The 21,274-nt window shown below is 35.8% G+C and overlaps 3 protein-coding genes and 1 pseudogene across 3 annotated transcripts; 2 read left to right on the top strand and 2 right to left on the bottom strand.

Moving 5' to 3' along the window:
• Positions 1-1,152: 1,152 nt before the first annotated feature.
• Positions 1,153-6,273, bottom strand: LOC114369294 (annotated as a pseudogene).
• A 986-nt stretch (positions 6,274-7,259) lies between these two features.
• LOC114377933 (meiosis-specific protein ASY3-like) lies at positions 7,260-13,985 on the top strand. Its single transcript, XM_028336414.1, has 12 exons — positions 7,260-7,361; positions 7,453-7,507; positions 7,829-7,905; positions 8,550-10,079; positions 10,185-10,311; positions 10,613-10,732; positions 10,824-10,884; positions 10,993-11,142; positions 11,218-11,276; positions 11,749-11,883; positions 12,751-12,842; positions 13,618-13,985. Exons 3-12 carry the CDS (start codon positions 7,873-7,875, stop codon positions 13,687-13,689), a joined length of 2,379 nt encoding a protein of 792 aa, XP_028192215.1. The 5' UTR covers positions 7,260-7,361; positions 7,453-7,507; positions 7,829-7,872; the 3' UTR covers positions 13,690-13,985.
• Positions 13,986-14,807: 822 nt separating this feature from the next.
• On the top strand, positions 14,808-16,888 carry LOC114370299 (transcription factor PHYTOCHROME INTERACTING FACTOR-LIKE 15-like). The gene is made up of 4 exons (XM_028327609.1): positions 14,808-15,508; positions 15,712-15,777; positions 15,863-15,928; positions 16,023-16,888. The coding sequence occupies exons 2-4, from the start codon at positions 15,739-15,741 to the stop codon at positions 16,458-16,460; spliced, it is 543 nt and encodes a 180-aa protein (XP_028183410.1). The 5' UTR covers positions 14,808-15,508; positions 15,712-15,738; the 3' UTR covers positions 16,461-16,888.
• A 1,049-nt stretch (positions 16,889-17,937) lies between these two features.
• Positions 17,938-20,471, bottom strand: LOC114377923 (putative pentatricopeptide repeat-containing protein At3g01580). The gene is made up of 2 exons (XM_028336403.1): positions 20,399-20,471; positions 17,938-20,233 (listed from the first exon to the last, which is right to left on the bottom strand). The coding sequence occupies exon 2, from the start codon at positions 20,221-20,223 to the stop codon at positions 17,959-17,961; it is 2,265 nt and encodes a 754-aa protein (XP_028192204.1). The 5' UTR covers positions 20,224-20,233; positions 20,399-20,471; the 3' UTR covers positions 17,938-17,958.
• Between the last annotated feature and the right edge of the window lie 803 nt (positions 20,472-21,274).

Genomic DNA, 21,274 nt, shown 5'->3' with positions numbered 1-21,274 from the left:
CGTAAGGCAAAAATGAACCAAAAAGAGAAAGAAAAGACACTAGTGATACTCATCATCACATTCTTTGTTTCCTCATGACTCACGTCACGGTTATTATATTCTCTCACGTGGCCAACTCAATTTTCCCCACCTCGGTCTCATGTTGAATTAATTCATCCCAATGAACAACAAGTTGAAGAGGGAACAAGAACATATATAATTACTTGGATCTAAAGATATGGGAAATGCTAGCTTAAAGAGGAATATTTGACAAAATGTTGAAACGAGTGAAAAAGAAAAACAGTAAAATGTTCCCCACCATCCCAACCATAAGGTTGCTTGGATTAGCCATGAATCTGTCATTTGGTCTCCAATATAGTACTATTTGTTTTGAATTAGAAAAAGCAAGGTGTAACCCACATCCGCTTTTTCTTAAATAGCCCTAGTAGATGTGTCTTGCCATGTAATGACCAAATCGCCCAATTTCCTTTGTCGTTCTCGTTCTTTTATCATCTTGTTTTGCATTGCTTGCCTTCTCCGTCATCATTGTCCATACCTTTGAAATTATGAGTTTCATTCATTGGTCAAACCTTCTAGTATAACTTTTGACATCTCCCATGTATGCATGTCTCCACGTTAGGCCGAATAGTCCAACACTAACAGTGGGGCTTGACCTTGACCTCTATTAGTTTATGCTACTAATTTTCTATCACTATTATAGTAATATTATTTGCCTCAAGAATCCAACCCTAAGTTGCTGAGTATAAATTCTTCGTTGCTCTTACCAGTAAGTATATATAAAGACACTGAACTCAAAACCTTTTGCTCTCCAAATCCAAGTTCCTTACCCTTTCTGGTCAATTTTTAAACGGCTATTATTTAAAGATTTCTAGTATAACTTTTGACTACGGGTGTGTTTTTTAAACAATTTATGTACAACGTCTCATATGTTAATCCAAACACAATCTACAACTTGTATAACTAGATGAACTTCAGATTCAGTCATGCATCTTGCTTAACTCTCCTCACTTCATCAATATCAGTAAATTATCATTAATTACCCTAGGGGCGAGAATAGAAGCAACTTGGCATCTCAATTTTAATTTAATGTTACCACATCGTTTACGTTTAACCTCAAACTGAACCTCAAAACTACTTCCCAAATAAAATATATAGATTCAAAGAAAAAGACATATAATCATATAACTCATGCATTGTTACAGAACGTTGCCTGGATTTATATATACAGTAACAAGCGTACCAACTCTCCAAGAATAGAGGGGAAGAATGGAGTGGCAAAGTGATAGCTACCTTGCTAAATACGGATGAAGCAGATGATGAATAAAACATAGAGGATTTTGCATTATCAGCAATAGAAGCCGCCAAAAAACCTAATGAACGAATTTGAGAAATTTTGTCATTATTACAATTCAATGGAACACGAGAGTCCCACCCATTCCACCATGAAAACAAAAATTGCTACTATTTGTGCACTCTATTTGTGAGAAAATCGTTGACTTCAGCTGCTACCTCAGGCTCCCTCAACCCATCGTCCCAAGGCAACACCAGACACATAGTTACCCCCAAGGAACAGCCCTTCAAACCCAGTATTTCTGAGAGAAGCTTTAGCAACATCTAGAAGATCAAGATGGCCAATTAAGAACTGTGGAATAGCTTGAGGCCACAGTCTCACCCCCACTACAAATGGATCCTGGGCATTTGGGTTTATAAGGATTTTTCTCAAATCTCGATCAACTGTTGCGACAAGTTCACTGTCCGTCTGCCATTAAACAAGAGAATTTAGGAAGAAATAAAAAAAGAAAGAAAACAAATCTAATCATACAGATAGAGAAATGACACCTGTTTCAAAATAACAAAAACAAAACATTAATGCAGATACATAAAATATATGACAGGTTACAGGTATGGATCCAAGCATTTGAAGTCAAATAACAGAGATGATGCCTAATACCCAGAACCACCAGTCATAAAAAAATAATGCACAGTGAGAGGCCTACAGCACTCTTCTAGGGCAAAGTACTCCTTTGACTAGAACAATAAACCTACAATACTCCTTTAGAGTAGAGTATTTCTCTGACTAGGATATATAATGCTCTCTAAGAAACGAAAATTTCAATAGTTTATTATTTATGCATAAAAGTGTACACATTCGAAACAAGACCATTAGGCCTGAGTTGTTTAAAACACCCAAATAACCCGCTGGTGAAAATGATTAGTTCTTTAAACCATCCTTGAAGTTTCCCAGAAAAACTAGTTTGTGTTCACCCAATTGGACACCATAACAACTCAACCAATTGCATCCATGTTAACTGTTCATGTATCATATAAATATCACACCTTTGATAAATTCCAGTATTAGTAGCTCCTCCAATGTAATTCAAGAGTAGAACCCTTCCAGGTGGTGCTCGATTGGAGAATAGTGATGAGCTGTATATAGCTCCTGTCAAACCCACAAATATGTTCTTGTTATCAAACCTGTCAAAGCACTAGATAGCACTCCACAGTCCCCAGTTCTAACATGAATATGGTAATAATTAAAAACAAGTGGAACTTACTGTGTTGAAAGCCTCAACTTTTGCTTTATAAAATCAATACTCACCTAATGTTTCCACTCCTTGGCTACGTGGATGCAATTAACCAAACCCCTTCAACTCACCATCTATCAAGCATTCTGATCTAATAGCTTCTTTTGGATAGGATATGGAAACTGCAACAACTGGAGGGTAATAAAACTTTGAAAGCGTATCTGCAGCAGCAGCCTACACGAGATATTAAAAGGCTGTCATAAACAACAGCCCTCAATGCTCAAGTTTACATAGGGGATTATCATGACAAAATTTGGCCATTTTCGAACCACTAATTTGTTGACACGCTTTTTTGTAATTAGACTCAAGTAAAAGCCTGCCATAGGGGATGTGATGTCCTTAAACCTCTGCTTTAGAAAGAGACCAGTGGGATACCATACCCTAAAAAGTATACAAATTACAAGACTTTCTAAACTTAGTCAGGAAAAAATAAATAAGGAACTTTGATATAAAGAGACTGGTTTATTCAGCCTCAAAGAATATATTTCACAGCATGCACTAATGACTAATGCAATACCCACATCATGTACACTATGATCGTGTCCTGCTCTACTTAGTTTGAATATGAAAAAAGCCTACTCCCTTGTCTGATCCTGAAAAATGTCTCTGCTCTAGCTTGATTCTGAAAAATGTATATGGTCGATCAACTGATACTTTGTTAAAAGGAAAAAGCTCAAAATTATTCATGCTTTGTAAATTTTCAAATGATAATATAGGTTTTTTGGAAATATGATAGCTCTTCTGCAATGAAAATTGAGGCCTGGTAAAAGTATATCATGGCTTATTGTGCTTTTCTTCGCATTATGTGTGAGTGCGGGTGGGTTGCACAGGAAATCAATTTTGTCTCTGAAAAATTCAGAGGATAATAAATAGAGGCATATGCAACCGCAGGCACAAAAGCATATGCACATGCATGTGCCACTCAGAACACACTCAAACATGCAAAGAGCCAAGGCATGCAAAGAAAACTAAAGACCTGCAATTAGGTTCCAAAAAATGCCTGCTTTCATACCCACAATCCTACACAATTTCATCAGGTCATATGGTCCAGGTTAAAAGATTCCACAGATAAAACAGTTATTAATTAACATAAATAAATCATATAATCCGCTATTGAGGAAGAAACTTACAGACAGAGGACGCAGCAATGTACTAGCAACATAGGAAGGAATGGTCAGGACAACGGTTTTGCACTGCAAAGAAACCACTCCTTCGGGTGTTTCATATGTCAAACTGTACTCTCCACTATCCAGTTTACTAATACTTGAAAGCTTCCAAGATAACTTTACTTTGTTGCCTAATCTGTTAACAGGATCACAATTCGCTAGGATCATCAATCTGGAGAATAGGAGAAAATTAACTAGGACATTGGTATAAGGCAACACTTAGTACCTTGCAGAAATTGCATCAGGCAACATGATAAGTCCCTTCCGAAAAGATCCAACAGTCTGACCCTTTGGTTTTGGCAGACGTCTACATGATTAATTGAATTAGTGAAACACTCCACATATTATGGCAAAAATCCAGAAACTCCAGAGCAAATATATATTACGGATCTCGAGGTGGTTTTGAAGCTCCATTTCTCTCTTGTATTGCTTTGAAAGTTCCACCAATTATGCTACCACCATTTTTTCCAGCCTCCAAACTTTCCCAAATGCTGCTTTCATACTTAATTTTGAAGGATCGCCTGCATAGACCCTTATATATAACAAAATTCAGGTAAGCAACATAATTTTCAACAAAAAAAACTGCTGAAAAACAGAAGAAAATTCATAATAGGAGAGAAAATGGGACATTGCAGCTTATCACTGATTACATAAAAAAGAAAGTATAGTATAGGACACACTCAAGTCTTTTATGGGACATTGCAACTGACTTATATAAAATTTGCAGTAAGTGCTTGTCCAATGGTTTATTTATTTGTAAATATACTTCAATAATATTTATAAAAGGAAAAGAGGGAATAGAGAAAATGGTGATTATGTTGATATTACTTGATAATGTGCTAAATCAAGTTTAAGTGTTCTAATATGTCAAAACCACCACATGCTATGAACCATGATGAACTAGAACATATTGCACTTGTTTCTTCACAAGCTATTCTCCTTCCCCTGGCCCCAACAAACTCCCAAACAGGAAAATCATGTATTCAGTTCAATTTTACACGTGGATTAAAGGAGCACTACATAATAATCAAAAAGATACTGAAGTGCACCAAAAAGTGGTCAATTATATTTCAAGCAGGATCTATGTTGTGCTGTTTGGGGGCAGCTGCCCCCACAGGATTTTTAATTTTTCTTAATATAATATACATGCATAATACTAAATTAACCCAATAATTTGAAATGCAGTAAAAAAAAGTTAACCCACAATATGAGTAATGCTCCCACAAATTTAAATATACAAGTATTGCCCCCTTAACTTAAAATTTCCAGATGTGTCACTGGTTTCAAGTGCCATTATGAACATAGAAATATAGCCATTAATTGAGAAAAACTTTTCCCTATATGCAATATTTCTATCAGAGGTTTTCAAAAGACGAGTTAGACAATGAATATGAAACATTCTTTCAGAAGTCTATAAACGTCTTATTCTATTGAGCTACTAGTCATCCACCATGATGGAATACATTTTAATGGCTAAAAACAGAATATCACTGGGTCCAAAAGTAACACATGATAATAGAAGGTCGGTTAGAGGTTAACAAGAATAACAAAAAAGAAAGCAAACAAGTCAATGCTCCAACCTGAACAAAAAGGCTCTATCAATCGTTCAAAAACATCATCACCAAGGTTCCGACGAACAAACTCTTCAACCTTCCTCATGACCCCGTCACCTTTGTCAACATTATATTCCATGAGAAAACAAAATTAAGAACAGTTGCGTTTTATCCTTCCTGACATTGCATTTGACACAAACAAAATCAATGAAAGGAAAGAGGACACACTGGAGGAGGAGGCCGAATACCAAGCACACCAAAGCCAGCCCTGATTTTGCCACCGATGCTCATCAAGTCAAAGAAAGGCAAATCAGTCGGCTTCCCAGGCACTGGCCTCAACTTCCCATTCCACAACACAAACCGAGGTGCATCAGGATCCCCCAAAACAAGCTGATCCTTTAAGCCACTGTCCACCTGCCAAATGCAAAAACCGAAACCACATTACCAACAATTCAACTATGCGGAGTGCTAGCTACACAATATTTGTAGTACCCGCTCTACTAATAGTTAAAATTTATTATACAGACCCATGAGGTAAGTAGTGAGAACCATGAAAATTAGTGATTTCCAATAAATTTCAGAAAATACTCAATAGTATAGGGTTGTGTTAGAAAGTACTACTATGTTCCTAGCATTTGTCATTCAACCGAAGACATTGAATTGTTTTATCGGAAAAAGAAAAAGAAAAAAAAAGACATTGAATTGTGTTGCAGATCCCACATTAGTAATGATATGACCAAAATAGTAAGCGGAAGTAACCTTATCCTATGCGCTAACTTTTAGAGTAGAGTTAGGCTCAAACCCGAATTTGGAGAAAGAAACATTACATACCACCATGGTGAGCATTGGATCAGAGGGCTGAAAGCTGTTGGGGCCTTCTTCCCAGAGGTATCCGCCACTCTCCATCGTGGTGATGTTGCCGCCGCCGACACGGTCTCGGGCCTCCGTGACGATGACGTTGGTGTTGGGTTACAAGTGTGAGGTGAAGTCCCACATCGGGTAGAAGTGGAAAGGTTGAACACCATATAAGTGAGGAGAAGACCCATAAACCTGAGCCTTAAGGTTTTGGGTTAGAGTGTGGTGTCAGGTCTCCTTAGCTGGTAGCTTGTGGTCCACAGGTGTACCCTCGAATCTCCCCAACAGTGTTGGCATTGGCGTGCTTGGTGGCGAGGGCCTGGGCGATGCCAGACCGCTAACGCCTCCATCAACGGCGGGGGGGGGAGTCTCCGGTTTTGGGCCGAGACTCGGTGGACTCCTCGGCGATGGAGCAGCGGAGAATAGGGTTAGGGCGAGAGCGAGGGAATTTTCGAGTGGGAGAGGTGAAGAAGGACGTTGGGGAAAGGGTTTGGTTAGGCGGGAATAGGATGTCGTTGAAGACGGAAACCATGGCGGGCGCGCAGTGGAGAATAAGGAAGTAACGGTCCTCTTCTTCTACACTGTGCAACACGCCAACACTACCTGCTAAATTAACCGCCTAAGATCGTTTATTTACTCGGCCCTGGTTGGTTACAGACGTACAGTAAAAAAAAAACACGTTTGTCTCGATCCAAACTTTACCCTTAACGTTTAATATGGAATTTGATTAAAAGATAAGTCATGTAAATAAGTATTTAAGATAATTTGTTGTGAAGTTGATGGGGTACTCGTTATTTGTTATGTAAGTAGTACTCCAGATTATGAACTCTTGAATCTTTTGTCTTTGCTTCCCATCAATTAATTAAAAATCAAAACTACTAGTATTTTAATATAGTTTTAGGCAAGAAAAGTTAATTTCATATCTCAAAAGAATATAAATTTAATTTTCATTATTAATATGACGGTAAATGTTTATCGAGCTTTGAAACATGTTTGGCCTCTAATATACATCTCACTTAAACTTTAAAATATATATATAATTTTAAATTGTAATTCAAATATATATAGTGGCTGACAATACTAATTCGAAGACGGTTTGGCCTCTCAGTCTCACAGAGTTTTCCCGCCTTTTCCATTTGGCGTTCCAGCAAAGCAAATTCACATTCCTCATTTCCTCGCTCCATGGAAGAGTGAGTTACGCCGTAAGTGTGTTTCCTTCTTTGCGCAAATATCTAATCAATATTGCTCCTCCACCCTGGTTTTTGATTCCGATTAAATTTACACTGTAGCCAGTTTCTACGTGCCGATTCCGAATTCTTCAATTCTTCTCTCTCGGGTTTCTGCTCAGGTATTCGATTCGCGAGTTCCGATTCTTTGTTTAATTCGGCTTATTTTTGGAATTTCCTTTCCATTTTCCTGTTCGCGTTGTTTTTCCCTTTGAACGCGACATGCATGCCTTTTCTTCTCGAGTTGCGAGGTTTTATTTGCACTCTGTTTGGCTATTGAGATGCTAAGGAGCTTCCGAAACTAATGGTATCTTCATGTTTCGTGTTATGCTCATTTGAACGGAGACTTCATGAGCAATGAGTTTATCCCTGAGCAATTGAACCGGGTTTTGTGTGGATTTGTTCTATTCACTTTATTTGGTTTTGTTGTTACTTTTTTTCAGGTTAGTTGATGACGTCTACGCTTTAGCTGAGATTACAACTGAAAATGGATGTTGAAGCGCGTCAAATTTTGCATGATGTAAGTGGTTGCAAACTTGATTTGGCGACTTTTCTGATCTGACTTAGTTTGGTCACTAATTACCTAATTTAGTGTGCTCCTTCGTTAAATCATTTATAACAATATGAAACACTGAGTAATTGATTGGTTAGGTTTTGTTTTGTTGATCACTGCGAATTTGTCCTGTTAGTTAGTTTGTGCTTTTCATCTGTTCTGATGCAAATGCAACTACAGTATTCTTGTTAGATGCAGCAGAATGTTAATATTACCTCTTGTCCTCTGAATAAGACTCTTTTAACATATTCACAAGAGTTAAGACCTTCAATTAATTTAATTAGTGATATTAATATGTATAATTTTTATTATTATGATTCTGGTTTCTTAATCTCTTTCCATTTAACTATTTAATTTATCTCCACTTAAAGGATATTTTTGTAAAAAAAACAATTAACAAAATTGGAAGAGATTTTGTAAAAACGATGGACAAAAGCTTCCCAAAAATTCTTACAAAAAGCACCTGATAATAAGAAATAATCTGACCATTACTTTCCAATGCCCTTCACACTGTTGTTGCTGGCTATGACCAATTATAAATTTAGTTTCAGTGTTTCTATTATTGAGGGACAAAAAGTTAAGATATTCATGGATTTGAACTGTGTATTCAGGAGCGAACGAGTGGTTGTAGGAGTTTTAGCAGCAATATCCATCCGTCTAGCCAGACAAGGAAAATTTCTGTAGGAGTTATGGCAGATTCAATTGGTTGCACAAGAAATGGAGCCACGAAAGGGGATGGGGCTGTCGTGCCAAATACTGAAAGGGTAATCTCTAATGTGAGAAATTGCCCTGGAGAAAAGAGCCAAGTTGAAGGAGTGACACCTTCCTTCAATATGAAGCAAACTGGGGGTCCAAGAGAGGTGAAGTGTTCTTGGTTCTCTAAATCCTTCTACCAAAGAACACCTACTTCTGAGGCCATTCTGCAAGCCAATCAAGACTCTACTTTACTAGTCTCTCCTGGTGGCTGGGATGAGCCTAATGGAATAGAATCTGCAGCTGGGAAACACAACGTTCAGTTTTTCTCTCATCAGACTTCAGTTTTTGCTTCTAATAATTACAAGAAGTTTGATGCGGACACTACCAGAATGAAGGGAAGGAAGGACGGGACCACTGAAAAGGAAAAGCAATTTACATTTACCACTGCACAGCAAGTCCTAGAGTCTGACAAAACCGATCTAGAAGACAAAATAAATAGAGCAGAAAACAGAACTGAGAATTTGAGGATGAAGCTTTGCCAAATATTGGGGACCACTTCTTCCCCTAAGAGTAGCCATTCAGGTTCTCATGCTCATAACACGGAGGAGGAAAGTTTGCCACTTGAGCAGCATTTGAACCAGAAGGAAAATAAATCCACTAAGACCATACAAAATTCGGATACTATAGAAACTGATTCAGAAAATCCTGATCATACTCCTCAGAGGCCAGTAACTCGTTCTTTAAGCAGAAAGAGAGCGTATTCCAAAAAGCAACCAGGAAAAGGTAAAAGTGGCCCATCTTCAAAAAACACAGAGAAGCTTGGAGAAAAAAGTATATTCTCTTTTGAGGAAAAATGGACTGGAAGGCAAAATGCTTTTCCAAATGATGGTTCCTTGAAGAAAAAGAGTCAAAGAAAGAATTCTAAAATTGGGAAAAATAAGATCTGCTTAACTGAAAATGACACCACAGATAAACTTCATCAAGGCACTTCGAAGACTGATCTACCATTGCATGACAGAACAACATTTTCACTTGGGAAGATAGCGGGGGGATTTAGCTCACCTGAATATCAGACAAAACACCCTCAGACAGAGAACACAAACCAGGAAAAAGAATTTTACCAGCCACCAATAGTATATACAGATAAGCATGGAGAAGTTGAGGTTTCAGAAAATGGAAACCAGCAAGAATATAGAAGCAATCCAGTTATACAGAATGTTGCTGCTAAGTCACAAGATGATTTTCCAAGTCCTACATTTCAACTTAAGTCACCTATTTTAAGTTTTTCTCCTAACTCAACACCAAAAACAGGCCAAAAGGAAACTGATGTTAATAGTCTAGCATCAACTGAAAGGACATTTTCTCTGGGAAGCATTCATAGTTTAAGAACTCCCCAGGCTTCAGAGCCAGACTTCAACAGGCTAGGAGAACAAATGCAACTTTCTGTATCCTTATCACACCAAAGGTCTCAAGTTGATAATTTTCAGTGTTTTGGCCCTGAACTGGAAATCTTACGTTTCTGTCTTTTGCCATTCCTTATTAGATTTCAGGATATGGAAGAACTCAAGTCTTTTATTCCCAGAAAAGACAAATCTTCTGAGACAGAGAAAAAAGAGCAGGGTGGTGGTTCATCTGATTCATCATCTGAAGAGGAGAACTTTCAAGGATATCATGAAGGTTTGCCTGTCATTAAATAAGGATATAATTGATAACGGTTTGAGGAATGAAACACATACCATTGAACTTGGAACACCATGAATAATTAAAATTCATCACATATAATTGTTAGTAGTATGTAACATTTCATGCCCCTCTAAAATCCCTATGTGTTAGTTATTTGATGAGTTGGCTGCTTTTACTTCAGTTGCACAAACTGTTACTGTTATCTGATATTCTGTGTTTTTCCGTCCTTGTATACCATTGTGTCCTTTTGAAGCAGAGCCATTTTCTTAGTTATATCTGAATTCTGTAAGTGTAGGTTCAAGAGTAGGACATGCTTACGAGAGGAAAAAATTTGATCTTCATCCTATCAAAAGGCTGTGCAAGCAAGAAGGCAATAAATTTAATGACAGGAGTCCAGCTTCAGTGTCTTCAAAAGGCAAAAATTCACTTCATAGTTGATATTTTATATCTAAATATGCTATTAAGATATATGCAATCTTCATACTATAATTTACACAAATGATTAGGGACAGGAGACAGTGATTGGATCGATGAAGCTTCTGAGCAGAATCAAGATGGGTTTGTAAGGTGTTTTATCTTTTTCCTTGACAAATTGATTAAATAGTCCAGAATTATACAAATTACTATTCATGTTTACAAAAACTTTTAATTGTATGATTCTTGTCAATTTGATAGGGCTGTTGAACTGTTAGCCTTGGAATTGGGCAAACTTCAGAGCAAACTTAAGTCAATGACAAGTCAGAAATCCTCAGAAATTTTGAAGTCTGTTGCTGAAGAAATACATCTGCAGTTGCAGAATGTTCATACCCAGATTCAGACAGACATGTAGGTATATTAGACTGATGAATTCTTAAGCTTCTGGTATCTTATGTTTATGTTTTTCTGAAAAAAATCTTTCAGGGGAAAGCTTACAAGTCTCGGTAAATCAAAGAGAAAACGGATGGAAACAAGATTTGAAGGTAGCAAAATTTCGATCTCAATGTTTAATATATTGATGCTTTGATTTAACTATTGTGGTTATTGTATACGTTTGTCTCCTAGAAATAGATCTCAGGTGTTCAAATTTTATGTCATGTGCAAGTTTTTGTGTTTGTCTATATTGATAGACATTAAATAAATGGAGTCCTGTAGAAAAGAGAGTCCTAAAATTATTTGTCACCAGGAATTAAAAAAGGGCGAGACAAAAGGAATGGAATGGTATGGTTCTATTGAAAGCGTCCTTGCACTAGATCTTGCATTTAATAGTTCTACAAATGACTATTTATGTACATATCACCTCTGAATTTTATATTCAACGTTTTCTTATATTTTCTTTTCTTAATGACATTTTCTTGTAATATGGTTATGTTCGTGCCTGAATTTGTCTGGAGATGTTTTCCCTTCCCTCTTTTTTTACCTTTTCTAACCTTCTCTTCCTCTAACAAAACGTAGATCAACAGAAACAGTTGAGGTTAATATACAATAGATTCAAGGAAGAGGTTAATCAGCATCTACAGGATTGCAGGAGCACTGTTGAAGATCTTGAAGCAGATCAGATAGAGATCAAGAGAGCCATGGAAAAGCAAAGTATGAAAGCACGGTATTTGTATTAGCTTATTTTGTGTATAAAATAATTTATAGTTAAAATTTTTTTTGGTTTTTTCTAAAAGTTTAATGCCTATGCATTAACAATGTAAGACAGTTTTATATTGTCATTCAATTATAAATCACTATTTGCCTATTTGAATTACTTTAAGATGATAAGGGGTTATACACTGGTATACGTCCAAAAGTCAATAAATTTATCATACATGATGAATTGTGATTAGATGACTGCAAAATTTTTTACACTATCAATGTATAATCCTTTTTTTTCTGAGTCTAAACGCAGTTTTTTCCAACAAAATATGTCTTTTGGATATAGATACGCCCTTTGTTTTTAAGTACATGGTGGTGTTCAATTTAGTTATATTTGAAAAAAAAAGATTAACTTCATGGTGTTTATGACTATTAGAGATGGAGTCATGTCAAGGGAGTAGTGTAATTCTTTCATATTTCCTCCCCTTTTTGAGCAAATAAAGGTATAACCTTTCAAATCGTTAGAGCCATGATACAGTTTGCACATATTTATGTTATCTTGTGTATCATTTCTGTTAATTATTTTGTTTTAAAATTATAATTACGTGAAGATAGTGTCGTATTATCAGTGGCACAAATTTTTTATTTCTTAATGAGAAGGGTCACCATGTATTACGCAACAAAAATCGTGGACAGTTATGATGTTTTGGGTAAAGTTTTGACTGGCCACCACTTCGTGGTTAGCTCGATAAAGGATTAGAGCTCGGTAGAGCTCTTGGTTCTAATCTCTTGCTAAGAAAGGAAAAATCACCATTTGTATTATTGGTAAGTATCATGTAGGTTGTAGCCTGATTTTGAATATATCTTGTGTTATAGGAGTAGCACATAAGAAGCTTCTGTCGCAAGTTGAAGAAGCAGTGCAGATCCAACTTGATGACGCTCAAAGGAAAATCACAGTCACCCAGGAGGCAAGTATTTGTTACATGTCGAATTACTAGTGTCCTGATACACTGAACCATACTATTGCGTTAAAGTTTACTTGAATCACGAGTAATGATATTTGTCAGCTTAAAACTGGGGTGAACTAAGGTGAAAAAAGGACAAAAATAGGAAGAAAAGAGAAAAAGATAGAGAGAGAAAATGATGGATATCATACGTGCAATGTAGAAGAGAAAGAAGGAACAAAATGATTTGAAATAGGGATGGAAGAGAAAATAGGTGGATGATAAAAATTTCCCTTGAATCATTGTCTGAGGGACTACAGTCACTGAAGCCTGCAAAATGCAGGATAACCAATTATTTGGATTTTGCTTGTTAGGCAGAGATCCTCTCCCGCTAAATCACCATAAAACCAATATCCTTCAACATCTTGGCCTTTCATTGATGATTGCACAACATTTAACTTGTAGAGATAATATAATAAATGGTTTTGATTTTAGCAGTAGAGAAAAAAAAATTGATGGAGAGGCACAAGAGAATCCATACACGTAGAGAAAATAAAATTCAAAAGCTAAGTTTTGTTGGCACCAGGCTCTTTTTGATTCCCTTGCAGTTCTCATTGAATTTAGGAGGTGAATGTGATATCTTGCTGGTTCAGCCGGCATTAGTTGTTCCCCTCGTTTAGATTTTCCTTTTACATATTGATTTTCATTTCTTTGCAACATTGTTAACCATCATTTTAAATGGAGATAAAGAGCATTTTATACCTTGTTAGACTGATTTTATCCTCTTAATTTGCTGCAGAAGGCGAGGGGGAAACTTCTACAATTGAAGCAGGTTGTAGCGATGTGCTTGAAAGAGGAAACACTAAATTGATATGATTTTTGCTGATTCTCTGCAAGTTAGGAACTTTGCTCAGAAGGAAGCGCCCCTTGAGATTTCGCTAGATCCTTAGGACTAATCATTAAAGATTTCTCTTACGTAATATTATGCCCCCTCCCTCTTCTTTTAAGTACATAGAATAGATAATTTGGCCGAGTTCCATTAACATCACTTAAATTTCCCTTTATCAAACTCGAATCTTGGGTCTATTATTGTGTGTGATTTGTAGGATAGAAGTCCGCCTCAAGTGTCATTGAGAAGTGAGATTGTTTTTTTATTTCCTCAAATCATTTTCTGATTTCCCAGCCGCAAAATGGAGGCTCCAATACACTGTTTCTACAACTGATAAATATATTTCAAATGCATGCTGTTTGAGTTTTAGGCTAAAAAAATGTTTTTATTTTATTTTATTTCTTTCTTTCCTTTCAGTATCTTCTTTAAACCAAACATAAAAAAATAAAAAGAAGTCATTGTTGATTTTAATAATAATAATAAATGGTTAAATATGTTTCTCATCTATAATAAATATCTAATTTTTGTATTTGTTTAATAAATTTTTTTTATTGATTTCCTAATAAAATAATATTTTTGTTTTTGGTTCTTGATATTTTTATCCGATAAATTAATAAATTTTGTGTTTGTTTCTTAATAAATTAACAAATTTTGTTTTAGTTTTGATCGGTAACAAATGAAAAAATTTATCAAGAAGTAAATATAAAATTTGTTAATTTATCATGGATTAAAAATAAGTGACATGTATCAAGAAATAAAAACAAAATTATTATATACATATTCAACGCAAAATAAAAATTTATTAAAAAATAAATATAAAATTTAGATATTTATTAAAGATGAAAAAACATATTTAAACATTTAATAAATTGATATACCATTGTTGACTTTCTTATAATTTTTTTTAAAAAAAAATACTTTAATGAAGAGAAAAAAGATTATACATTTCACTCAATCATTATTAATTATATATGACAATTTTGTTGAGTGTTATGATAATTTTCTAAAAAATATCGTCAGTTGTTGATTTACTCTATTTATAAAAAAAATGCTATTTAACTTGCACAAAATTTGTTCCAACTTCTTTATGTCCGCGATAAAGCCTAGAAACTTCGAACCTTAGTTGTTTTAGGAGGAAACTAAAAAGAGAAGCAAGATTGTTTGTTTGTGTGTGAGGAGAGGGGACGAGATGTGAAATAATTTGGGAAGAGAAGGTTTGGATACACATCCTTAATCCTGCCCACACGCACATAAAATACATCAAGCATCTTGGGGACTAGATAGATGTATCCTTTGTCATGAAATTCAAAGGAGTGAACACCAAAATTAAAGTACAGACAACATGAAATATGCCGGTGTCACTCCTCCATGGATCTGATATGCTACGCTAGGGTTTCATTTGGATGTGTTCTCACTTCTCATCTACACTCTCTTTTTAGTTTCAACTCCCTATGCAAGAAATCCACAGTTGATATACATCAGATGATCAGGACCATCTTGCATCTTGTCAATGTATTATGTATCTGTTGTTCATAAATAAATAAACGTGGATTCTAATGGAAGGATACCACACACGTGACATGTTTGGCAATTTTTCCTAAATTGAATAACATATTTTTTTTTCTAAATATAAAACATAGCATTTTTATGGTTTATGGTTATCATTTCTCAGGAACATTGATTTATTAACTTGGTGCAGAATGATGAAGAACCAGAAGATGTAGTGAAGGAAAAGCCTGCTCGGGAGGGCACCGGAGTCAAAAGAAGTAGGAATGCACAAGTTCATAATTTATGTGAAAGGGTGAGAGAAATAATGTAGGAGATTATAAGAGAAAGAGTTTAAGAGATTAGTGACTTGGAGATTATTAGATTAATTAACAACATCTTGTTTCTGTGAATTTACATATATTTAAAAAGAGATTAGAAGATGATAAGAAAAAGTTAAAAGAGATTACAAGTTTGGAGATTAATTAATAACGGTCTTGTTTTTGTGGTTGTCTGCAGAAGCGAAGAGATAAGATCAACAAGAGGATGCGTATATTGAAGGAGCTCATACCCAATTGCAATAAGGTTTGGATATACATAATAATCTCCCTCTCCTTTTCTTAGCATGCTATACTTTTGTACTTGTTTTAATTCTATACTTTTCTCTTAGACGGACAAAGCATCAATGCTTGATGATGCCATCGAATATCTTAAGACCCTAAAGCTTCAGATACAGGTAAATTTTAAGTCTTTTTCCTCTTATCAAATTGCTTTTGTTAGGCCTTGTGTTAGACAGTCATATATTAAGCCTAGTGTTAGATATGATGCAGATGATGTCAATGGATGCTGGATTTTGTATACCTTTTATGATGCTACGTAATGCTGCTCATCATATGATGAACACACCCCTTTTACATCAGTTAATGGGACTTGGAATGGGGTTCAGGCCAGACACAGCCATACCTTGTAGCCTCCCTCAGTTCCCTATTACACCTTTGCCTGCCATCACTGACAACAGAGTTCACTTTTTTGGTTTCCCTAACCAAGTGCCACCCATGCCAATTTCTCATGCACCTTTCATTCCAATGCTTGGAAATCCTTCTACACAAACCCCTCTTGCAACTAGCACAGCTATCAACCTGGCAGAAAACCCTGCTTCTTCCCAGTTAACAACTCTAATGGCCTCAGTCCCCAAGAACTTGTATCTAAGTGGGCAATCTGAATATGCAACAAAGCAAGCACCGAGTCAAGTTTCCCTTCACCACTAGCCATCAATTTGTATCCCACAAAGAGAAGAAAAGAAATAAAATTTAGCATGTCAAAGGCAATTGCTATAAAAGTCTATTTAAAGATTGTGGGATCTGATAATAAATATTCAGCAACTAGACACTGACACTTCATAGTTTGATGCTTTACTGCTTTGAAGCACTGTGAACATGGCCATTGGATTCATTGGAGCTTGGAAACATAAAAGTATGGTCTTAGTTATCATCCAATATCATTCTGTATGAATTATTCAAATTAAGGTGTCTTATTAGGCGATGAAGGCTTCTAATTAATAACAACACAACATTTAAATCTGTTGCCAAGTGCTTCATTCACTAACGCTGTGATGTGCATGGTAAATATGACAGGACATCACTTTGTAAAGAATGAAAGTTGAAGTACAAATAGTATTCTACATTTTGATGATAGGCCAACAAGTGAGAACGGAAAAAACATGTCTTATTTTATAAGCATGCGAGAGCACGATGATTAAAAAATTTACATAGGACAAACAATTATCTTGATTTCCTGTTTTATGGGTAGTGCTGTATGACCCTTGGGCTTTTCGTGGCTTATTCAATTTATATGATCATGCACTGTCTGGTCGGTAACAAATTAAAAAAAGATAAATATTTATTTTTGTCTTTAAATTTGTTAAGCAGCGACAATTAAGTTCTTAAAAGATAGAAAATTAAAATATTAATTCAAATTTGTAAAAAATGTGATAAATTAGTTATATTATTAATTTTTTGTTAATTCAAACGGTTATGTGTAGGTGGCCTGAAAAGTACTAGAGCCATGGCTAAAAAATTTGAAGTGTTAAGACAAAACTATTAAAAAAATATTATAATAAAAATTATTAATCCTCAAATAACATATGGAGTACAAGAATACATTGAATTTGCAATCATTTTTTTCTATTATCCTAATCCAAAATCAATCACATTTAATTACATATTATGCTAGTTGAAAGACTTGTTGAGTCCTGATAATGACTTGACCACGTTACTAGTTTTCTAAAACTCGTGTTACATCTATCTGCCACCTAATAAGTCTTTATATACATTTGTGTATTTAGTTGGGTCTTTATAATAGTAACAAATTTACTATGAAGGTGGGCCTAAGACCACGTTGGTCCTATTAGCGTACCACATCCACGGCCTCAAAAAGTATGCGATGAAAAAAGAAAAGAAAAACTGGACCCCTTGTAACGAACTTTTGTTAAACATAAACTGGCCTATTGTTTTTTCAACATTTTCAGAACTAATATGGTATATTAAACATGATATCCATATTTAAAATTGCTATTAACCCATTAGTTAGCCATCCAACCCCGGTTCAGTGCTACATGGAAATGAGAAGAGAAAGTACTTAGGTTGAATGCAACACTTCATCGTATTGGCTATTTAACAACTTCAACTTAAATCACCAAAGATTCTATCACTTACTAGTTAATACTGTAAACATTCAATGGCAATATTTGAGGATATCATATTCACTTCACGTTAAAAGTTTATCATTAACGTTGGTTAACATATAGTCTTCACTTTTCATCACTAACAATAAGCTATTCAGAGTCTCCTCAATCTTTGCAAACGCAGGATGAAAGGCACTGGTAGCATGGAAAACATAAATGCAGTGACCCACCTGAATCCAGCTACTTCCTGGTTTTTTCTCCAACCCTTTATCTTTTATCATGCTTCTCACCTTTGACATGTCTTCCCATCTTTTCCCAGAGGCATATAAATTTGACAAAAGAACATAGTGGCCTGAATCATCAGCTTTCAATTGTAAAATACGCTCTGCAAGAAGCTCAGTCAGTTCCACTTTGTTGTGAAGTCGACAAGCACCTAGTAAGCTCCCAAAGACATTGGCATCTGGTGTCATAGGCATCCTTGTGATGAACTTGTATGCACCATCAAGATCTCCTGCTCTACCAATGAGATCCACCATGCACGAGTAGTGTTCCATATTTGGCTCAATTCCATAATCATTAATCATTGAATTATACAACAACCACCCTCTATCAAGGAGACCTGCATGACTACATGCAGATAACAGTGAAATAAAAGTGACTTTGTTTGGTCTATTTCCTTCCTCCTTCATTTGCTCATAAAATGCCAAACCTTTTTCACCCTGGCCATGAGATCCACAGGCCGAGATCATAGTGTTATATGTTGTGACATTCCTTACCATCATCTGTTTAAAGACCTTCTCTCCGAGTTCTAGAAATCCGCATTTGCTGTACATGTCTATTAGAGAGTTTCCCACAGAAACATTTAATCCTAGACCGCTCTTGGTCACATAACCATGGATTTCCTTTCCCTGTCTAAGAGCTCCCATTTGGGTGCATATAGGAAGGATACTTACTACAGTAATGAAATTTGGCCTATGTTCAGCTCCCCAAATTCTTCTGAAAGTAAAGAATGCTGACTCAAAGTCACCAACTAAATTATACCCTACTATCATTGAATTCCACACCATGATATCCTTATCTGACGTGCACTCAAATATTGACTCTGCTTCCTTGATAGACCCACAATTAGCATACATAACAATCAATGCACTTCCTACAACAACATCAGACATGAGTCCTTCTTTAAGAACAAAGTTGTGCATCTCCTTCCCTTGTTTCAACAACTCGAGTTTTCCCAAAGCAGGAAGAACGCTCGTGGCAACAATCGCATTTGTTGCTAAACCCACATTTATCATTCCAATATACAGTTTATAACTCTCTTGGTATAGGCAGTTTTGTGAGTAGCCAGCAATCAAGGTACTCCAAGAAACTACATCGCTATAAACCATGTGACTAAACACGCGATGGGCCTCAAGTGGGTCACCGCATTTACAGTACATGTCTATCACAGCATTGGAGACATACAAATCACTCTCAAAGCCACTCCTCACGGCACAGCCCTGCAACGCCATCCCCAATTTCACAGCCTCCAATCTTCCACATGCCGGTAAGATAGACGCCACAATCACCGAATCAGGCATCAGACCTTCCGATCTCATCTTTCTGAATAGCAAAAGTGCTTCAAGACACTCACCATTCCACATGGTCCCACATATCAAGGCAGTCCACGAGGCCAAGTCTCTATCCGGCATTTCCTCAAACATCCTACGTGCATCCTCAACGCTTCCACACTTAGCAAACATGTCAATCACAGCACACTGAACGTAAACATTAGCCTTTGTTTTACCGTGCATGGTCTCATGAACCCATCTTCCTAATTGCAGTGCATGCAAGGAAGAACAAGCCTTGAGGACAAGAGGGTATGTGTAGTTATCAGGTGTCACACCATGTTGGAGCATGGAGTGATAAAAGTGAATGGCTTTGGTGAAGTGGCCAACAGCAACCAGACCTCTGAGTATGGCGTTCCAAGCAATGATGGGTTTGTGAGGCAGTGCACGGAAGGTGAGAAACGCGTGTTGGAGGGAACCAAAGTTGACATAGACATTGACAAGTTGGGAAGCAAAGGATGATGAATGAGGACACGTGGGTTGAAAGAAACCCAAAACGAGAAGAAGAGCGTGCAACGTTCTGGCTTCGTGAAGATTGGGTGGAGACTTGAGGCGGTGGAAGGAGGTAACGGTGAAGTGAATGGGAAGTGAGTGTTGTTGGCGTGTGAATGTTATAAGCATAGCAATGGCGTGAGCATTGACTTTAGTTCCAAACAGCATGCTCGCTCTACATGGACACGACCATGTCAATGTTGTTAATCTTCTTAGCAACACGCGCCCAGACAAGGAAGCTTTCAACATTCATTAATGTCTGCAAATTTAAGATACTGTATATACTGAGAGACTAAGTATGATCAAATATCTAAGTGGAAAAAGAAAAAAAAAATGTAGTAAATAAATGTATATATATAAAAAACGAGAGGAAAGTAAACAAAAAAGAAAAAGATTTTTCTTTTCAAAAGATCAAAAGAAACACCTTGCCATCAGAAGGCGAGGCATTTTGGGAATTTCGGGCTCAATTGAAAACCTTTGATGGAAAAAAATTTGCTAGGGTTAGTTTAAGGAGGCAGTTTTCAATCAGTAAGACTAAATAACCTTAGTCCTATTCTTAAATTAAACATGATTAAAAGTATAAATTACTTTAATATTTTATCCATCCAAGTTATTTATATTTACTTTTATTTAATAATAAGAATGATTCTTTCCAAATTTCAGAAAATACTATTTTTTTTTTCTTCAAAGAAAATATTATCACTTATCTTGGTATTTTTCTTTCCGGGCAATCTTTGTTGGAATCAGGCTTTTGGCCCAAATACATTAAAAGACCCGTGCCTATTCTTTTTCGGCCTTAGTATTGAAATTCAAGTAATGGCTTTTACAATTGACATCTCCACATTATTAAGTACACCTATTTTTCTTTTATATAATTTTGATTACTAAAAATATTTTGTATAAAAATAATAAAATTATATATTTTTTTTATCCGTATTCATTACTCTTTAAACTTTATTTTTATAGCATCCATTTTCATCATTATTGGAACCTTAGTTTTGTACTTCCATCTTAATTTTGCATATTATCTCCATTATTCTCTAAAACCTTTAAATTTAATTTTTCCACACTCTTTTCTTCTCTATAAAAAATAATAAAATTTTATAATAGTTTCATTTCCTAAATTAAATACGTTGCATTTCATCAAACTCAATGTTAATATTATGTGTTTTCCCATCAATATGAGGTTTGTGTATTCTATCAATCCTATAGGTAATATCATTAGTTGGAAGATACTATGTTTGTGTTTTCATGAACAAGTCACTATGAACATTTCTTTATTAGAAGGTATGTCACTATG

The sequence above is a fragment of the Glycine soja genome, chromosome 2, assembly GCF_004193775.1.
Source record: "Glycine soja cultivar W05 chromosome 2, ASM419377v2, whole genome shotgun sequence".
NCBI classification, from domain to species: Eukaryota; Viridiplantae; Streptophyta; class Magnoliopsida; order Fabales; family Fabaceae; genus Glycine; species Glycine soja.
This window is presented reverse-complemented; position numbering and strand designations above follow the sequence as displayed.